General features: G+C 38.7%; 1 protein-coding gene across 3 annotated transcripts in view; it reads left to right on the top strand.

Annotated features, from left to right (window-relative positions):
• The window catches only part of DNM3 (dynamin 3), a 171,792-nt gene that overhangs the window by 37,522 nt on the left and 116,441 nt on the right, over nt 1-17,829 (top strand). For 2 of the 3 annotated variants that reach the window (XM_041478893.1, XM_041478895.1), the window contains exons 12-15: nt 258-328; nt 3,795-3,843; nt 5,492-5,521; nt 12,098-12,211. In XM_041478893.1, the coding sequence (XP_041334827.1) occupies nt 258-328; nt 3,795-3,843; nt 5,492-5,521; nt 12,098-12,211 (264 nt within the window). The remainder of the gene's footprint in view (nt 1-257; nt 329-3,794; nt 3,844-5,491; nt 5,522-12,097; nt 12,212-17,829) is intronic. The other variant, XM_041478894.1, reaches the window with a different exon arrangement.

The following is a 17,829-nucleotide window of genomic DNA, read 5'->3' on the forward strand; positions in this document are numbered from 1 at the left end:
AAGAAGGTAAAAAATGAGGTCTGTTAGGAAAAAAAGTAGGAAGAGGGAGTAGGACTTCTGTAGGCTAACTTATTAAACAAGCACAGAAACAGAAGCGGTGAAATTTAGAAAATATTGGTTTTGGCTTGAACAATTATGAAAACAATATTCAGTAATGCAGAGAACTCAAGAGTTCTGGTTTTTTTCTTCCTTCGTTTTCTTTAATCTCTCTCTTCTACCTTACCCATCCTATTTTGCTCTCCTGTCTCCCATAACAGATGCTGCTGCTCATTGATATCCAGGTTTCTTATATCAACACCAACCATGAAGATTTCATTGGCTTTGCGAAGTAAGTACATGGAAAATTTGTCATAAAGACACTGCCAGGCTTTTTTGTTTATTTGCTTGGTATTTTTTATTATGCTCAGAACACAAATCCTGAAGTACGACAGTGAAGATCCAGGCTGCAGAGTCCCAGACATACAGGACCATGCTCTTTCTCAATAGCCACAATGTTGAAGTCTGTCCCAGTTGAAGGGGAGTCTTCACCCAGTTCACAAGCCTGGTTTCACTGAAGCTGGAACTTATGTCTTGGTCTGGAGTCACAACGCATTTCAGGACACATAAATGGATATTGGTGGTCTTTCCACATTGTTATTAATGCATACTTTGAGAGCTGTGATTCTGTGTGAAACAGTTTTGCTCAGAATAATGGATGTCACTGAATTAAAAGTGTGCCTGCTGTTTGGCTGCAGAGAATAATAGTAGCAGAATGCCCTGCAGGGCCTGGTTTGACGTTCTCCTTGCTTAATTGAAAAGGCTGTGGGAATATTTTCCAGAATATTCTCCCTCAGTTTCCAGCAATTTGTGCCTCAGGGATTTCATACCAGCATTTTGACACTAGTAAAAACATTGAAGATGTCTTCACTCTTTGAAAAGTAAATGTTCCTTCAGACACATTCATGCCATATTTGCCATAACAGTGATTGGAATCACAACAGGTTTGGGCCGTGTGAGATGCTGGCAACAAATTTTGGCACCACAGTAGTATTTGACTGTGGCCATTTCTAGTTAGCAGTGTGAAGGAAGGTGCACATCTTTGGCAGTGTGCCTTGAAGGTTTAAAAGATGGAGTTCAGTGAGCTGAGAGGGGAGAAGGCAAAGGCAGGCACTGTTTATGTGTTTGGTTTGAGCAACTTTCTCTAGAATTGTTTGTGGGTCCTAGATATCATTATCAGTTCTCTTGACAAATAACAGGATGTTGTAGGAATGGTGGCTGGCCTTCTAGAGGTCAAGATAACAACCTGCCTGCTATTTACTACTCTTCATCCTTTTCTGACAGGAAAAAGGCTGCTAAAAACACTCCATGTATATTCATGGTGCGTGTTGTGACCTTGGGAAGTCGCATAGTCCCACCCCCCACTCAGAGGAGGGTCCATGCTGAATTCAGACCAGGCTGCTCAGGATTTTGTCCAGTCGGATCTGGAGAATCCCCAAAATTGGAGATTCTCCAGCATTTCTATGCTAGCCTGTTCCAATGCTTGCCTTACCTCACTATGAAAAGACTTGTCCTCGTATCAGGTTGAAACTTTCCATATTTTAGTACTGGATCCTGGAGTTCCAGGTGTATCTGTAGCTGTTTCATTATGTTTCTCCTCTGAAAAATTCCCCTCATGGGTGCTGCTCCTGCAGCCTCCATGGTCCTTGCTGCTGTGTCTTTACAATTCCCAAGTTAAATTTCTTGAGAAAGCTGCTTCCTCTTTTGCCAGCTGAGATCTGGAGATCCCTAAGTGCTGTGTGTGGGGTGTAAGCAGCTAACAAGTGACTCTTAGCTTAAGTTCACTGGTAAGTTTAAGCTAGGATTTCTCTAAGGTTGGAACAGATGGGAAGGAAAGTAGCCTTGTTGACTTCTGCCCAACTAAAAGAGAAAATTTGGATAGCAAAGAAGAATTTAAAAAATATTCACTAATGAGACAAATGGGAGAAAATACTAATTTGAAACTCTAAGTGTATTGTTGTTACAGCAGTTATGTTAGAACTGGAAAATGAAATAAGTTGGGTAGCACAGGGGCTTATGCAGTATCTGAACATCCTGGACTACAGATTCCCCAGGTTCCCTGGTGTTTCCTTTCCTCTGCTGAGCCTTCTGGCCTCTTGTCTCGTGCAACTGCAGTAGCAGTGTAAGTCCTGTCAACCTTGGTCATAAGAATGAGAGCACAAACTACCCTGCAGCACTGCAGGACCTGAGACAGGTACAGTGCAATGTGAATTGTCTTGAGAGGGATTTAACAAGGCCAGTATTTAGAACAAATGTACATAGTTATAAAATTGCAAAATCTTACAATATTAATATTTGTCTTGTTTGTCAGAACAAATGGCAAAATTCTGGGCTTGGGTTTGTTTCCAGTTGGTATAACTCAAGAACAGCTACATGCTTCAGTCTGCATGAAGAGTAATTTGTATTTAGAACATTAATTAGAGGACTAGTTGCTGGGCTATTTCTAAAAGGTATGGGTTTCTTAGTATGATGTTAATGGTATAATTAGCTTTTCTAAATTTAGATAAAATTAAGAAAAAAATTTAAAAATTTAAATAAATAAATTTATTTAATTTATGATATAAATGTGATAAAATTAAGAAAAAAGAAAACTCAGATGATGCACCAGGGACATGCAGTGTTGTTTGGTCAAAAAGATCAGGATTATCAAGCTAAACACAGTGAGTAGGCACAAGGAATAAATATCCTTGTGGATCTTCTCCCATACAGCATGTGGACTGCTGGTTTGATGGTGTGGTCCAAAGGACAGGGTCAGAATTTGTACTAGGGTTGAGTTGGGTGCTTTATCAATTCTTTGGAGCAGCAGCTGTGCACCAAGCAGCAGGATTGGCCACAGGCTCTGGTCCAAGCTCACCTCTGCCTTTCTCTGTCAGAGCAGCCTTTGGAGCTGCTGGCATATGGATACTTCTGTCTTCAGTGAATCAGTGCCTGGTGAAATGGTATAATCTAATCCAAACAAAACTTCCTGTCACCAATGAAGTGCTGGTGGCTGAGTAGCCAAAGCCTGCTCTTGGAATGCATTTCTTCTTCTTTCCAGCAATATTTTAATTTTGTGGCCTAACACAAACCGCCACATAATACAAATGCTTTTAGAATTAATGGCAACTTGTTTGGTTTTGAGACAGGAGTGTGTTTTGTTTCAGGAACTGGGATTACCAAAGTTCAATAATTGAGCAAAATATATTAAATATGGTTTAATTTCAAATGTGCTCTATTCTTACAAGATTTCAACTTTGAACCAGTTTATGAAGGCTTCATCCATTGGTTATATTTACACCCTCAAAGTGCATATAAATATTAGAATAATATCCAAAACAAACTGTCAAGACAAAGCTATTAAGGAGCCTCCAGCAGGGGAGGATTTTGTTGTACTGCTCTAAATAACAGAAATGGCTTGCTTTTTGTCTCTTCTGAATATTTATAGAGGCTAATGTTTCCAAAGTTACCCACATGAGCCATAATTTCTCTGTGCTTTTAGTAACCTTTACCAATGCAAGAAGGATGTTGTTGCAAAGGAGGTGATTGGTAGGAGCTGTCTGCTGTGCATGTCCCTTCTGTCCTTAGCAGGCAAATATCATCAGGTAGAAAAGCAGTTGAAATATGCACATATATGCAATGATTTTCCTGTGTTTCTTTTGCTGTGTTAATCTAGCTTTCTCTGCTGGAATCAAAAGTAACTATTACTGCTAAAGTTATTCCTCAGGAACTGGCTTAGTTCAAGTTTCCTCAGCATAACTCTTTTCCTCTGCTTCCCTTAGTGCCCAACAAAGAAGCAGTCAGGTTAACAAAAGTGCAGTGGGAAATCAGGTAGGCACCTAACAGAGAATGGATAATAGCATGTGCAAGTTAATCCAAGCTGTTTGGTTTTCTTGGCTGCATTTTCTGTTTTAAGTGTATCATTTACCTTTGTTTGCTTCAAACATACATAAATGTGTCCTCATTGCCTTGTTTTGCTGAACTTTTCAAAGCCACCTGACTTCCATTGTTATCATCATTTGCTGTTTAGCATTTCTGCTGCTGCTTGCACTGCTGGTGAGTGTCTTCCCTCCCATGCTGTTCAGTGCCTTGAATCCTCATGTTACACATCGGTGTTTTGTCATTAATCGCAAACTTGTGAATTTCAGAATCCCAAATGCTGGTGAGTACTTGCCTGTGTGTGCTTTGTGTGTTTTGCTACTCCTGATGTGTTCACAGCTGAACTGCAATGAAGGGCAAATCAGCAAGCAAATGTGGATTTGCCTTTACCTCTTCTGAAACCTTTCAGCTGACAATCACACAGTTGCTGACTGTGTACCATAGGCCTTTCTCAAAATAAACAAAGAACAAGTAGTTGATGGTCTCAGATTAATTAGTATCTTCACTGAGATTCATTAATGAAATTGTTTGTTTCTTTTTGTCACGTAAGAATATGGGATTGATTCTGCAAGGTGCTTGGTGCTCCTGAGCCTGCCTTCCCTCTCTGCTTTTGTGTGGGTCAGGGGTTCTCAGTACTTGGCAGGATGAGTCCTCTTCTTAATATGAGATGAAAATAAGCAAAATGCTACCATTTGGAGAGTTTTTGCTCACTTTGAGGTTTTTGCAAAGTCTTAAACAGAAAAAAAAATTGTTATGGAACTAGTACATACTTGAGAATGAAATAAAAAATAGTAGTAAAAATAAGATGATGAAATTTTATTTAATTACCAGTATTGAATATCTTCCTGATGTTTTCACATGCAATTTGGTCAAACAATGCTCAGGAGGTTTCAACTCCTGATCAAAGTTTTCAAATGTGACAACTGAGTTTAGATCCAAATGATAAACCTGAAATTTCAGACAGTCTCCTATTCTGCTGCTGTTGTAGACAAGAGCTCTTGGCAAGAGTTCTAGTCATCATTTTGGAGCTAGAAATTCAATCTCTTCCTCTCACCAAGAAATTGCTAGTTATTTTCAGGATATTTCCTAACATAATCCAGCAACTTCTTGGATGCGATGGTTCCCCACAGCCTGACCAGCATGAGTGGCATTTTTGGTATAATATATGGTTTGGATTAAAATGAAAAAAAACCCTGGAAGGTCTAAACACTGCAATGGCTTCAAAGAGCAGCCTCTCCCCTCTGAGGAGAGATTTCCTTCTTATCTAGCTGTGCCGGAACATGTGTCAAACACAACGACTGTCATCACTTTGGAGTGTCCCATAAAAGGAAAAGCAACCAATTATCTGGCTCTTCAAAAATACACAAATAAAATGGATGATATTTTAATTGAGTGAATGTTTTCTCTCCAAAGAAGTGAAGAAAAAGCTTGGCGTTTTAAATGCAATGTTGAAACTTGGTTACTTGTGGTATAAAGAACTTTGCTGAACCTTTTATTGTAGAGATAATAAACAGATGTTTGTAAGTTGATTGTTTGGAGTTGAAAAGAATGAGAAAATGTTTCTGAAATAAAACTTCATTTTTGCAATTTGCTATTTCAGGGAACCAATCTACCGCCTTCAAGGCAAATTGTACGAGCTAAGTTCTGTAAGCTTTATTGTTGCTTTTTCATTTAGCTTCTCAGAGGGCAAAATTTGTCTCTAACTCATTGGTTTGTCAAATACTTGCTGCTGAACTATTTAATGTTAAGCTGTCTTGTCTGTAACACTTCTTCAACAAAGTGTAGTTGCAGTTCATCACTTAACTGCTACTAACCTGCTGTTACCAGTCTGAACTAGTATAACTTAAAATATTGTAGAAGACTTTGCATCAAATTAATATTTTTGTAGTTTAACAAGTTTCTCAAACTAAAATGACTAATTGGTGTTTATTTTATTATAAAACTGGAAAGCAGTTTTTATCTAAGTGCCTCTATTCATAGTAAACCTCTCTTTGTAAGGTGGGCAAATAAGTTTCTGGTAATCAAAAGGAAACATTAGCTCTGGTGTAAATGAACATGCTGTTTATGGATACAGGTACTGTTCTTGGTGGTTTGTTTATGTCAAGGAATTACTTTGGATAGAAAAATGAGTTTTATGAATGAAAATATTTAAAGCCTTCTTAACATTCTCTTCATAGCACCAGGAGGATCAATATATCACGGACAGACTCTTTTCTAACCCTTCCACTTCATGAGTAAATAAATATGTGAATGTCTTTAATATTACTAATTAGAATTAATTGTCTAAACTGCAGTTAATTTTATAACAAGTTACTACCGGTTCAGTGATGGTAAGGTGTAAGAAATAAATTTCTGTATTCTGTGTATTCTTTGGCAATATCTGTGATAAAAACATACATTTTTTCAGTTTGTTGCCACATCATCAAATTCTATTAGTTATCATTTTAAAGTAAATTTATATTCGGTTAGGGAAAGAGACAGCACTGACTTTAGCAGCAGTTGAATTGCACCCTTCGAGGAGATCAAGATCACTGAATTTTCCCAAAATAGTGGGATGCTCATTTGCAATAATTTGCTTTTCTTTTTTAGTAGCTTGCTTTGGGCTGGAATGATGCAGATAACTATTAACTATTTCTGTGTATCTTGGAAATAAGATGAGCACAGCAACACCTTATTTTTGGACAATAATGCAAATTCCTCTTAGCATGTTTTTCTCCTTTTTCCTCTACTACTAATTTATCCTCTCACACTTAATCTTTGGCCTTTTTTTGTTTGTCTTTTCTTTGCTACCGCCTGAGGTTTTGACCTGACTCCACAAAGTTTCTTTTTAAGCCACAGGTTAGTCTGTCTTCTCATTTGCTTGGAGTAATCTGTGCAATGCTTGGTTTTACACAGCACACCAGCAGGGCTTGGCTCCTGAAAGCTGACCCACTCTTAATTGTGTATGTTGTGTGCTGAGATTTGTTTTGGTGACTAAAATTCAATGTTTTAAACTCCCCTTCAGGATAAAGCTTTAAAGATGAAGGTGTCATTGCTCCATGAGCCCAGTTGGTGTGTGTGAGAATACAAGACACTCAAATTATAGAGGTTTATATATATTTATAGGAGATTCTGTCCTTCAGTGGCAAAATCCTCTGCTGTGCTTGAAGTAGTCCTATTACTGGAGAAGGGGCTTAATGTGAACTGAGAGTTTCAAGGCACTGTCCATGTGATGTGGAGGTTTAGGTCTGCGAATTTTGTTTGACCTGCCTCTCTTCAGTGTTACACCAACGATCTGATTAATTTCTTCTGGACACAAGTAGCATTCAGACCCTGTCAGTTGGCTTGAACTATAGTCCTAATAAGTAACTTTTCCCCTTGTAACCCCCTTTTTTATTTTTTCTTTTTTCTTTTAATCCTGCTTTGTAGCATACTTTGCTGTTTCTTTTCTTCAGATATACTTAAATCCTATTATCTTGCATGACCCAGGAAAAAAATGCTTGTAGAATTTTTTTAAGCAACCAGATGGAAATGGAGACTTGTGCCATAGTCAGTGAGGTGGTCATAAAAAATCATGACAAAGGTGTTCTGTTAAGAAATGTCAGTATTTCTATGAAAGAGGTGGTGCCCATGAGCTAACACATTCAAAAATATTTCAAAATTCAGCAGCATGAGACCTGCTGGTTTTGAATTTTCACTTTATAAAGTCTAGAGGAGTATTGCTGTTCTAAATGGCCTTTATTTTTTAGGTTAATATCCCTTCATGTTTGACTTACCTCAGTCTTTGTTTAACTATATTTGGAAGTATATTTCAGTTTTTTACCCTGGAGAGCTTTGCTCCAGTAAAGACAAAATTTTTCTTTAAAGCAGACATGTTTTTAGGAATTCAGCCTCTGTCACTAATTTTAAGTTATGCAATACGTTGTGCAGTGATTTGTAGGGAAGCAGTGTCACAAGATCTCGGTTATGTTCAGTATCAGAGCAGATCTGATCAGTTTATGCTGGGACATTTGGCAAATTGCAGTGAAATACTGTAGTACATTTCCCCTCTAATACGTTACAGCTTCTGTAGTGTGAGGATCTTCATGACTGAATCCAAAGAACCAACAGCTTCTAAGGATGCCTCCTTGAGTAGGTTTTGTAATTTTTATTCTCTCAATGTGCTTACTGTTCGGTAGCACATGTTGTAATGACTGTGGTTGGAAGATGGAGTGGTACTGGGAGTTGTGTTTTGTGCTCAGAATTATTTCAGTGGGGTTACATAACACAGCTTTAATGGTGTTACATTAACAATTACTGCTGCTTCTGTTCTGTATCCAGTCTCATGATTCTCACTCTTGTGTTTCTGTCTGCCCAATTTCATGTATCTCTCTTATCTTGAAGTCATCCTTCAAACACTTCTTTAGAGAATCCACAAGTGTCCCATTTCTTTCAATATATTTCTTTTACAAATGCCTTATTTGATTTAGTGCAATTAAAGTCATGCAGCAACACATAAAATGTGCTTATTTTGTCAAATCCTGCTTTCCTGTTTGTCCATGAAGTAGTGGAGAGTAAGAACAACAAATATGATTTGGGTTTTGTGCAGCTGAACTATGAGAAACTGATTTCCTTCTGGCTTGTTCATGTGCATTCAGAGGCTCTGAGTTTCATTTTTCAGTCACCCAGATTAGGTATCAGGATCCTGAAGGAAGGAACTGTGTCATCTCTTGTTCATCCTGTGCATGGAGTCCAGCTACCGGTCAGAATATTGTCTCCAGTAGCTTCTGGCTGTGCCCATGTTTTTCACCTTCCTGAGGTTCATAACTTATGTCACTAACATCCGCTCTGCACAGAATGACATTTAGAAACATGATAGAAAAGAGTGAAATGGATCTCTTAGATACAACCCAATGAGAAAAAGAACTAGTGAGAGCAATAATGAAACACAGTGCTTTCATTTTTCAAGCTGAAGTGCTGTAAAACATAGCTAAGACAACAGTTAAAAAAACTGCAAAATAATAACTCTCTATCAGAGTTTTTTGAACTTTGAAAGTGCCTTTGAAAATCTTACCATATTATTGCCTGTGGAAGAACACTTCTAAAATATAGCTAGAGTCTAAGGTGTCATTCAGCTTCTCTGGAAAGTGAAACTATGTTCCTTAATCTCACTTTTTCTTGCATTACGTCTTGATCCAGCACCTCCCTCTCCTTTATGTCCAACACTGATGCTGAGTCTTCTATAAGTGTAGCTTTTTGGAGTTAACAGAATGTGCCTGGGAAATGGGAAAACTCAATGAAAAGGACATGAGGCTTAGCACACTAAGCTCATCTTCTCCCTCTTGGTGTCTTCTGGAACAGCTTCCTAGCATTTTAGATTGTGATGACCTGTTGTAGACTCCACTATATTTTAGAGAACACAGAACTCTGTTTTCCCAGAGGGGTATAGATAAACAAGTCTAGAAATTTCACATGAAAAACACACACCCAGAATATTGCTGTAGGTTGGTGTCCTGCTCTTCTGCAGGGTTGTGTGGAAATGACAGCTGGATCTAATCCTTAGCACACAGGATTTTTGAGGAAACTACTGGCAAATTCCTTCATTTATGAACCAGTGACCAGAGATTGTCCTAGCAAGTCAGCTTGTTTCTGTCCACACCCCGTGATGGTTGCACGTTTGTGGGGAGATGTCTTGGACTGGAGCATGACACAATTCGTACCTTAAAAGTATTGAAATCTTCAGTGCTTCTTAAGTGGTTTGTATAGTTTAGTTTTTAAAATGTTGGCTTGGTCTGTTCTGAGAACTCTACCACAAATGCCTTCTTGTCGAATTGAGAAAATGGGACTCTTACTAAGCTGTTACAGAGCCTGTGGTAATGGTGAGGAAGAGGATGGAATAAGCACAGAGTCCCCATCCCATCCCAATCATCCCCTCCCCTCCCCTTTAAGGTTCTTGAACCTGCTGCTTAGGTGTTGCTGCCTGGTTTGCTTCTGGAAACCACCTCTTTATCTTCACTGACATCTGTGTCCAAATCTTTTAGCTTCCCTGAGATATTTCTCCAAAATATTTTTCTCCAGACCAGGTGCTGGCCAGGCTGCCTGGGCTGTGGATATGAGCTTTGCATGGAGCAACATGGCATTTTCAGTTGCAGATAACATGGTTCAACAGCATCCTCTCTCCCAGCTTCTTTAGCATGGAAACATGTGCACAAGTGCTGTGAAGGATTTAGTCTGCTGCACAAATACAACTCTCCTTGCTGCAGAACTATGTTCAAGTGAATGCAGAACCTTAATTTTGTTGCTTTTCCCCAATTTTTTTCCCTTTGCTTTTTTATAGTTCACTGCAGAAAGAAGTAATAGAATTAGTTTGATTCTACAACTTGTCTTGTGGCAGCTGCCTGAAGGCCAGTACACTGGCTGTATATACGTGTTACTTGTTTCCTGTTAAAAACTTACTTCAATAAACATCACAAAATAAAATGAGGATTTGATGGGTAATCAAGTTCTTATCAATGTTTCCCTTAACTTGCACTTAGGCAAGCATTACATGTGTGTTTGTACTCACTGATGCCCCTCTCCACTTAGGTTCCCCCCTGCCAATACCACAAATATTACAAGTCCTGACCCACTTTTGTAGAAATCTTTGTGGTTATTCCATCTTATCTGCTTGTGCCATACCCTTGAGTCTCTTTACAGGAATCATGTCCTGTTCTCTCATCCCTTACTGTGGCTTCAGAGCCAAATCAGTGCTCTCAGAGATTTTCTTACAGGCTGAAAACTTACAGCCTGTTTTTGGATCTTTAGGACTTTTCTTACACTGCTGGCCTGGTTGGTAGTAAATGGGAAAACACGTTTATCTTCCTTGAAATGAAACTGATACTCTCGATTATGTACATTTCCATACAATTTCCTGCTTTTCAGGTGCAACTTCTTTGGTTTAGTTATCAAATAGAATTCAGTCCCTTATCCTGTGCAAAACCAAAGCTGGTTTTTTTAGGAGCTTGCATGAGCATCCAGGCTAAATAGGGATGAATTCTGGTTCTGAAACTTTTATAGATGGCAAAGAATAGACGGCGAGCCATGTTCTTGTTTGTTGAGTTGTTGGTATTGCAGTTACTGGTCTTGTAAAGCCCTGTGAGAGGAATGTTGGTCTCATATATTTCTTTAAATAGAGGAGGAAACTCATGTTTGATCACACAGATCAGTGCTTATGGAGCTTGTTGAGAGGGTTCTGAAGGGCTTCTCTGAGCACTTTTTTTGGTCTCAATTTTCCATTGGCAAGTGAAGGGTGTTGCTGTGGGGAGAAAGACGGGAGCTGAGGTTCCTTGCATTTGTGATTTGGGAGGGTTCTGTGGTCTTGTTCAGAGCATGAGAGGAAGGAATGTTTGCTTTCTCATTTATGTTGGAAAACAGTGGCTCTTCCAATAAAATTGAAAGTGTCCATCTCATCTGTAAATGAATTTTCATGGTTATACTCTTCTGCTGGGGAGTTATCTCATTTCTCTTAGGTTTCTGCTGTCCCCCTTTCTCTGTGCATGGTGTAGCCTCCTGGTCTTAGTATTTATAGGTATGTCCACATCTCTTCTTTCATCTTTGGCTTGTGTCTATGTTATAAAGTCTTGCTTTGCCTATTTCCCTGCTGATTTTTATTGCTGCCTAAGGTTTTTTTTTTTGTCTTTTCTTTTTCTCTTCTGTCCTATGAGAAGAAAATGTCTCTCACATGCCTCTCCTTACAGCTTCCTGCCTTAATTTTAACTTAACTTTAGAAGACCTCTCTCCTTTGCCACTCCATACAACCACTTCTGAAAATCCCCAGTGTGTGTCAGAAGCCACTCACTTTACCAAAATTTAGGTGCTTTTCCTGGCATCCACTTTTAGAGATGACCTTAACAATTAGACCAGAGCAGTATAGTCACAGATTAAGTTGTGCGAGCTTTCAGAATGTGTTTATATACAGCAAATAAATATCTTCTTACCTGATCCTTGTCACACTCACACTTGCTGTAAGTACAACATTCTGATAGCTTGGCTTCTCTCTTTCTCCAACCTTCAGACTGAAAATGTAATACTCACTTCATTACTTTTTTTTTTTGAATGCTGCAAAACCACTTGAATTTCCCAGAGACTGAAAAAATGCACCTGTTTGTGTTTCGTTTAGCAAATCTTTATTTAAAAGAATGAATGCAGCAGCAGAACTCTGTCAAGTGATTAATGAACTAAACTTGTACCTGACTGCACCTCTGCATAGGTCATCCGGAAAGGCTGGCTCACCATCAACAACATTGGCATCATGAAAGGAGGATCCAAGGAATACTGGTTTGTCCTGACTGCAGAGAGCTTGTCCTGGTATAAAGATGATGAGGTAAGGAATGAAGAACTTTTTTTTCTATTGGGGAAAACCCCAGTATTAATACAGTGTTCTGATCTCAACTTGAAATATTTAATCAGTTTGTGTAAACTTGAAGGGAGAGATTGTTTTAAGGTTTTAGCTGTGTTCTTTACATTTCTGGTTTGATTCATGGGGAATGCTGACTGTCTAAGACTTCTGGGTGTGGTGTGATGTATTTTTGTTTGTTTTACTTTTTTCTTCTCTTCCTGTGATTTCCACACATTTCTTTAAAAAAGGAAAAAATCCCAGATGTTTTGAAATACTCTGCTTGTTTTCCTATCCTTCCTTTGGTTGCTCTTATACATCTACTGCAAGTTGATCATAAACTGTCTGGGTAAATTTACTTCTGAAAGTAACTACAGCAATTGATTTAATGAAAACAGCTGTTCTCCAGTCTTATGTTCTGAGAGGATGAAAAGCCCATCTGCAGAGTTCTCTCTAGCTGGTTGGTGTGGATTTTCAAATTTGACAAAAAATGCACCTTCTTGGGTGATCAGTAAATCTGAGGTGAGTGATATGGAAATAAAGAAAAGGACATCCACATTGCTCACTTTGAATACATTGTTAGGCAGCTTGTCTGTTGTGTTTAATGACTTTTTCAACACTGTGTGTAACGATACATTTTATCCATGACTCCAGCAGTATTTTGAAGGTTGAAATGGGATTATGTGGGCTATCAGATTTGTGGTAAAGCCTTTGTGATTTTTTTTAAGGTTTGTGTTGTTTTTTTGTACAAAAATAGGGCTACATTTTAAAAAACCCTATTATTTCCTATTTGGGTTGTTCCCTCCCACCCCTTTTAAAAAAAATGAAAATGTTTTTAGTAAGAAATCATTGATTTTTAGGGTGAACCACTTCAATGGAAGGAAGAAGCACAGGTAAAGAGAAAGCTTTAAATGAGTTCTAAAGCATCACTCAACCTTTTCATCTTATTCTAAGTAATAATGAAAACACTGGTTGATCCCAACAAAACAGGTTGATGGGGACTGTGCAAATTCATATTCTCTTTAAGCTACCATGGTGTTTTACTGCAGTGGATTCTCTGGAAGCCCTGGGGAGAGGACCTGCAGTGCATAAGGCAGTCCTGCAAATCCTGGATGTGGAGCTCCTTCAGTAATGCTGCTGGGGGTAGGAACTGTGCTGCTCAGAAATAGTTTCTTTTCCCCCCAGTCCGTAGCCATTCAGGATAGACCTTAAGGCAGAGAGACAAATTAGGTTAATCTTGAGGATTTTACCCCTTTCCCTTTTATTTAAGTTTTAAAGGGATTCAAATTTAGCATAACAGGAAAACCAGTGCATGTCAGGGAGAGAGGAGGAGCCAAAGGACAGGTGTTAAGAGGGGAAATTTTATTCTCAGATAGAAATAAAACTTGAAAAAAATGCAAAAGTGACTTTATGAATTTGAATATTTGAAGCTATTCTCTTTTTGTGATCTGCCTTGAAGTTACTAGAACTGGCTTTCTTAGGTAAGATACAGGCAACTGTAACTAAAACAAGCAATGTGACAAAACTAACACACCTGGTGTGTTTTATCTCAAGCAGTTGGAAGTGCATCCAAGATGAGCTGTGGTAATATTTTTAGGTAGTTTTGGTTGGTTTTTTAAATCTGATTTTTGTATAGTGGGAAATATAAAAATTGCTGAAAATCCTCATGGTACATCTTGTGCTGTGCAACTTTAAAAAGGAAATAGTTTTGACAATCTGCTGGGGAAAGTCACCTGGGAAGCTCATGAAAGTACTCAGAAAGAAATGGCCACTGTGTGATTTCCATATGCATATTTTAAGATAATGTCTCTTAATTGCCAAACAGTTATGTTTTGAGAGTCATGAAAATGTCAGTAGTTAATTCAGGCCATGGGAGATCACTTAGGAATTTCTTAAGAGTGGTAAGAAGATAATTGCATAGGATAATAGCAGAGTACTATTCCATGCTCTGCTGGTGAAAGAAGTTGCTCCTTAAGTAGAGTTTATAATGTTATGATTTTTGTGTTTGTTTTTTATTTTGGCTTGTTTTTGTTTTGGCTTTTTTTTGTGTTTGTTTGTTTGCTTGTTTTTGGTTTTGTGTTTTGGGTTTTTTTTGTACTGGACCTTCTCAGTAAGACTGAAAAATCAGTCAGTCTCCTCAGCTGCTGGCTGTGTGGGGGTGTTTCCCCCCCAGTGAGATGCACAGTCTGGTGATGTGAGAAGTGATCCCTGTGTTTGTGTGTCTGGCTGTGCCCTGCGAGGTCGTGGGGAGTTCAGAGCCCCCAGCCCCTGCTCGGGCTGGCCAGGAGCCTTGCCCTGGCAGCTGGGGAAGGTGCAGGGTCAGCTCTCACCTGGCTTGCCTTGCCATGCTGAGGAGTTTGTGCCCTCTGTGCCTGTTGCCAGTGCTGCAGCAGCCGTGTGCCACAGAGCTCTGACAATGTGCTTTGCAAAGCTCCAGTGCCTGCTGGGGCCTCCAGGGCTGTGTACCCCCTCTAGTGTAAGCTGAGCCTGTTTTCTAGTCTGGAATTTGCTCTGAGATCAAAATCACTAGTGGTGGCTTGCTAGTGCCGTTAGAAGGATGTAAATGCCTTTGTGAGGTGCAGCTTTATAAGTGATAAATCCACAGTACAATGTATTTAGAGGCAAGTTGCTATGGCAAAAGATTTCAGATTTTCCTGTATGATGTCAGTATCAGAAAAGAAACAGTTGTTTTCTTCACATAGTTTTGTTTGTCAAACATACACCAGGATTTTATTCCTGGTGAGAAGGATTCAGTGCCTAAGAATGCGTTTTTAGACTTGCAGTTCTGGAAATGCCGGGTTGATGTTTGAACAGTGTGCTTAGAGCAGTTACAGTATTGGTTCTGGGAGAGCTGACATGGATTAGTTTCTGATCCTGCATGCAGTTGCTTCTGTTTGTAACTTTGCTGTGTGACCAGTACCATGACTTTGTGCTTTTCTACTTAAAAACCAAGCAAGGGAAGTGCTGTGTACTGGCTTTGAGGCTGCTGTAAACAAGTGCAAGATCAGCACACTCTGTGACCTCACAAATAGAGATTTATTTTGTAGAGTATTACATGTAACCCTAGCTGAAGCATTACAAGGCACACCTACACATACAAATTATTAAATCTGAGCATTTTACTTCTCAGTTGTTACTGCTTTGTTAAGTAACATTAACTAAGGTTCATTTGAGAGTCAACCTGCCAGTCTGAAGTTTGTGAATTAGCTACTCCTGCATTAGGATGAAATGGACTTTGGTAATGTGGAATGTCATTCTAGCTTGTGAATAAAAAAACTCTTTACTGTAAAGATATGGATGCCATTTGTAAAGTGGTGTAACATTGTTACAGTGCATGGTCATAGAATGTGATTTTATTATTCTTTCTGAAGCATCCAGAGATTTCACTGGCATTATTGCTGTGCAAAGGATGCCAAGCTGGACTCTAGGATTAGAATTTCTAAAAATGTGACATTTACATTGATGGGAAAAAAAATCTCCTGTAGTCTTGTTTCCAAAGAAAATATTTCCATTCTGTTTCAATAGTAAATGATATTATTGTTAACATCCAGTGATGGATGCAGTTTTTATTATAATTTCAGTTTGTTCCCAGTTGTAAAATGATGTGAGATTTGAGAGCAAACTTACAAAAATAAGGGAGGAGGTGAGAAAGTGGAAAGGGGAGAAGTTCCTCTAAGATCTGATGTTGTGTGTGTTTACAGAACAAGCTTGCCACACAATAAGCTGCTCTTGGCTTCTATGGCGAGCAGGAATGTCAAAGAGTTTTATACAGCAGGAATCGAGCGGTGCCTGGGAAGCAAACGGGAGGACAGAACATATGGAAGTGCCGCAGGGCTGCGGATAAATCCAACTTACTGTTAGTGAGCTTGTGAGAACAACTAGGAAAAGAGTACTATAGGAAGCACAGTAAGAATTTCAGCAGTGGGTTTTATTGTACTTGACAGGCAGTGCTGCTTTGACTCTGGGCTTGCTGACTGACCGGCCGTCTGAGGTCCAGAGGACTCTTGGCTGGAGCTGGTGCTGCAGATGCTCTGGGCTGTCAGAGCGGGGTCCCACTGGCGGCTGTCCCTCAGGCTGGGTTGTCATGCGACTGCCTGTCTGTGCCTGCTGTACAGGTGAGAGGATGTTCTGCACAGCAAGTGTAGACAGGCAGACACATGACAACTCCGTCCAGCCAGTCCCTTGGAGCCATCGCCGCTGCTGTGCAACACTTTGTGCCAGTCCACTTTGGGGGGCGTTTGTTGGGGGGAACACACATAACAGAATTAAACTTTAAAACATTGGCAGCTGCAGAACAAGAACAGAACTTGATTTTATTCAGAAAAGAAGCTCGGTACATGAGTTATCATTGTGCTGACACATATCAGGGATGCAATTTCAACAGACTGCTCAAGCTGAACATTTGGAAAGCAAAAAGAACTGAAGCCATGGTTTATTTTATATGCAATTCGTACAGGGTTTTGCCTGCACATTGTACTCACACATAGTAATTTAACCAGATGTTTTTACTCTTCATGGAAGCACAGAAATACTGAAGTTCAAGATAAAGGATATGTTTATACAGTGCATATTTTCTAGGAGCAGATAAGTACAATAATCTGGGATGTTAAAAATAAAAATCCTTCTGTATAAATGGAGGCTGCAACTTGCACATTAACCCCCTTATAGGGAATGTGCTGGAAAGAAAACTGATTGCATTTTGGATCAATTTTGCTAATATGTGGTAGCTGTACAGGTATTACATTCCTTTTAGTATTTTGGTTTGCAAATATATTTATATATTTAAATTTTGCTTTGTCTCAAAATCTGTATTTTCTGACAAAATAAATTAACCTCATAAAACTTCAGTAAGTTCTTTTCAGTCAAATATAGACTATACTAGAGATCAAAAGCATACAAATAGCATCATTTCACATCACAAGATGTGCTGCTTTGCTGAATTTTCTCTATATACTGTCTCTACACACAGTGACTGTAATCCAACTTTGCAGTGACATTTGCAACATTTCTGGGGTATTGTTTCAGAAGGCATAAAACCCATTAGAACCTTAATGGGGGAAAATAATAATTGTATTCATTTTCTCTACAGATTAAATGTTTCTGGTTTGTAATGGTGTTCTTGAATCTCTGTTGCTCGCTAGTGCCACCATAGGTAAGCAACAAAGTTGTGCTTTCAAACCTTTCTCAAACATACCCCATTCAGAATAGCAGCCACACAATTTTAAGTCCAGCCTGAAAACTGATTATAAATTACCAGAGATTAAACTGCTGAGATTTTATATTAAACTAATAATAAGTCAGTATGTAATTATTCAGGTGTTCTGTCTCTAATAATTTTGCCATAAAGAATAATATGCATTTCAGTTAATATACAAATTGACTGTGCACGTTAAGTTTATCAATTATATGAATGAAATTTTCCTTGAACCTAACAAGGTAGAATAAGATGTCTTAAATAAATGAATCAACCACAAAAAATGGCTAACTAATTCAGAGATGAAAAATTAATTCCAATACATTAAATACTTTGTCTTTATAAAATGCTTACTTACATTTTTATAGCTAAAAATAAAATTTTAGGAGTATGCTTTAATTTGCCATTTCTT

The sequence above is a fragment of the Pyrgilauda ruficollis genome, unplaced genomic scaffold, assembly GCF_017590135.1.
Source record: "Pyrgilauda ruficollis isolate IOZ18807 unplaced genomic scaffold, ASM1759013v1 scaffold47, whole genome shotgun sequence".
Taxonomy (NCBI): domain Eukaryota; kingdom Metazoa; phylum Chordata; class Aves; order Passeriformes; family Passeridae; genus Pyrgilauda; species Pyrgilauda ruficollis.